General features: G+C 46.9%; 1 protein-coding gene across 1 annotated transcript in view; it reads right to left on the bottom strand.

Moving 5' to 3' along the window:
- Positions 1-2,455: 2,455 nt before the first annotated feature.
- Positions 2,456-3,259, bottom strand: part of Mfsd6l (major facilitator superfamily domain containing 6 like) — a 1,963-nt gene continuing 1,159 nt past the window's right edge. The window contains exon 1 of the mRNA XM_008855741.3: positions 2,456-3,259. This exon is cut by the window's right edge and continues 1,159 nt beyond it. Coding sequence (XP_008853963.1) covers positions 2,625-3,259 — 635 coding nt within the window. The 3' untranslated portion in view covers positions 2,456-2,624.

Raw genomic sequence — 3,259 nt, 5'->3', positions numbered from 1 at the left:
GCTGGGGAGACAGAGACAGGAGGATGCCCTGGGCTTGCTGGCCAACCAGTACAGCCAAATGGATGAGCTCCAAGTTCAGTGAAAGACCCTGTCTCAAACACATATACACAGACACACAGACCCCCCCCCCCCAATTTCAGGTACTGGAGTAAGATCCAGTGACTCAATGTGGAATTTTACTGAGATTTCATTTCCTCATTTGTAAAATTGAGGATTTAAAATTTGATCTATTTATTTATTGTGGGGGTCAAACAGTCGAAGTCACTTCTGGGTGGAACCTGGCTTGCTGGAGTGATAGGAACAAAGACTCCAGAATGACAGGGATCTAGGTGTCTGCAGGAGACAATTCTACTTAACACTGAGACCACTCTTCTTAACAGAGTCCAGATTTTGTTTGGAGTATCTGTAAACCCATGGGATGGCTCAGCAGGTAAAAGTGCTGGCGCTCAAGTCTGAAGACCTGTGTTTAATCCCCAGAATCCATGGTAAAGAAGCAACTCCCAGAAGTTGTCCTCTGACCTCCACACATGCACTGTGTCACATGTGTGCTTGCACACACACATACACACACACAGACACTAATAAAATTTTAAAATATTCACCACCTTCCCAGACTCCCTTACAATTGGGTTGGTCATGTGACACAATTTATACAAAAGTCAGGTAAATTCTGAGAACATTTTTGCTTTCCTGACCCTGTTTCTCTCTTTACCTTGTATTTCCCTCTTCTTACTGCCTGAACATGGATAGAAGGGTTGGAGATGCAGCAGCTGACTTGCTATCATGAGTAAAAATGGGAAGGAAACAAGTAGAATGTGACAGAGCTAAAAGCTGAAAGGATCGTAAGCCCTGTGACAGCACTGAGCAGTTCTCAGCTCTGGATGGCCTACCCCTAGATGTCCTGTGGGAGACAAAGGGCTGTTTAAGGCAGAGATAATTTTGTCTGGTTATTTGTACTATACAGAACAAACTGAAAAAAGGGAAAATCTGGGGCTGGAGAGATGGCTCAGCAGTTAAGAACACTGGTTGTTCTTGCAGAAGACCCGGCTTTGAATCCCAGCACCCACATGGCAGCTAACAACTGTCTGTAACTCCAGTTCCAGGGGATCCAATAGCCTCGTCTGTCCTCTGTGGGTATTGCACGGCATGGGTGCACTTACCTACATGCAGGCAATACACTCATACACATAAAATATATTTTAAAAAAGGAAAATCCGGGGCTGGAGAGATAGCTCAGCAGTTAAGAACACTGACTGCTCTTGTAGAGGACCTGGGTTCGAGTCCCAGCACCCACATGGCGGCTACAAACTGTCCTTAACTCCAGTTCCAGGGGAATCCAAAGCCCTCTTCTGACCTCCGTGCATTGCACGACACGGGCACACTCACATACATGCACATACAATAAAAAGGAAAATCCTAGAAGTATGTCCAATTTAGTGGACATTTGTGCAGCTCTTCCTTTTCTCCAGCTGTGAATAATTTTCTGCAGTTGTACAGTGAGGGTCCTAAATCCAATATCCTATGTTTTCTCAACTATAAGATGGAAGAATTGGGTTCTAAAGAACTGGCTGCTGAAATAAAGGTCTTTCTCTTGGTGTTAGGATTATGGGGGAATCAGAAGTGTCTAGACATATACAGTACCTATGACACCTTCCCTATGGAGATGCTGTATCCTTATCAAAGCGAATGCTAAAATCTCTATTTGTTCCTGTGGGGAGGAACGTGTGATTCTTGGCATCCTTTTCCTGGCGTCACACATTTGAGAGTAAGAAATCTGCTACCCTCTCCCTTGCTGGGGTTGGGGTTCAGTGTGGGGTGCCATTCTTACCTGCCCCCAGCATAGCTTTTATAGGATCAGGCTAGTGCCTCCAGCACCCTCTCTGCCCACTGCATCCTGCAGGTCCTGTTGCCTTCCTGGCATAGCCAATTCAATGTGATAATGTCTGCCATTACTGCATTGGTGGACCCAATTGTATCAGAGTCAGTGCAATGAAAGCCCTTGCCAACTTTCCAGGTCATAATGCAGTAAATAAAAAGGGATTTTTTTTTTTAAAGCAAATATGCTCTTCCCTCATTAACAAAAAAAAAATTACATGGCAAAAATGTAAAATGTGGGCTGGGAAGGTAGCTCAGTCATGAAAGCAGTTAGTTGCCTTCAAACATGAGGACCTGAGTTCAGTCTCTAGAACGCATGTAAAAATGCCAGATGTGGTGGTAGGTGCTTGTAATCCCCATGTTGGGGAGGTACATGCAGGAGGATCCCATGACTCACTGGGTAGCAGTCTAGCTTTACCAGTGTGTGCGAGGTCAGTGAGAGACCCTTTGTCAAAAGAAGTGAATGGTATTCCTGAGGATGACACTTGAGGTTGTGCTCTGGCCTCCACACACATACATGTGCATACACATACACACATACACACATGAACACACATGTATCCACACACATAAAAAATAAAAAAGTAAAAAATCTCCTTTTACTACAAAAGAAAATCACACAATGAGATGATCGTGCTGTGCCTTTGCATAGACATGGTTTCCTCTCCCCTAAGTCTCCCCGTAGTTCAGGGCAGGAGTTCTGTCCCATCCATGAGTGCATTTCCTGGTGAGTGTGCTGTGACCTTCTCTCAAGCCTTCCAGTTCACGTGCTCGTCCCTCATGGCCTTGACAAGCCAATCCCTCTCTGACCCCTGCTCAGAGTCACTGGTATCACTCCCCCCCATAGCCAGCAGCTTTGAGTAGTTGGTCTTCCGCTCTTGGGGGAGTCTGGGCTGGATGGATAGGAACAAGGCCAACCAGAGCAACAGGACCATGCAGCAGGCTTGGTAGAGCACAGCCAGACTGAAGCGCATCACCACAAAGCCTCCAACAAAACTGCCCACGCTACAGCCACCCTCATATAAGTGGCCTTGGAATATGGTGCTCAGAGATCTGTCCATGCCAGAGGTGGCCCGGTTCTCTATGGAGGCCCTCATAGCCCACCACAGAGCCCCATTGCTGATGGCACCCAGGATCTGAACAGGGAGGACAGACCACCAGCTCCAAAGGAAAGAATAGTAGAGCAGCTGTGCAGCCAGGCAACCCAGCCCCAGGGCCACCACGCCCACCTTGGACAGCTTCCTAAGCATTGAAGTTCTAAATGGATGAAGCAGAATTTCTCCTAGCAAGCTGAGAGCCACTGAGAAACCCATCACGAGCTCGCTACTGCCATGGTCCTGCATGAGCCAGAATAGAAAGTTCTGCACAGTGCTGGCAACGACTC

Source organism: Nannospalax galili, unplaced genomic scaffold, assembly GCF_000622305.1.
Source record: "Nannospalax galili isolate Female #2095 unplaced genomic scaffold, S.galili_v1.0 scaffold146, whole genome shotgun sequence".
In the NCBI taxonomy this organism is placed as follows: domain Eukaryota; kingdom Metazoa; phylum Chordata; class Mammalia; order Rodentia; family Spalacidae; genus Nannospalax; species Nannospalax galili.
Note: the sequence above shows the minus strand (reverse complement) of the source record. Positions and strands in the feature narration are given on the sequence as shown.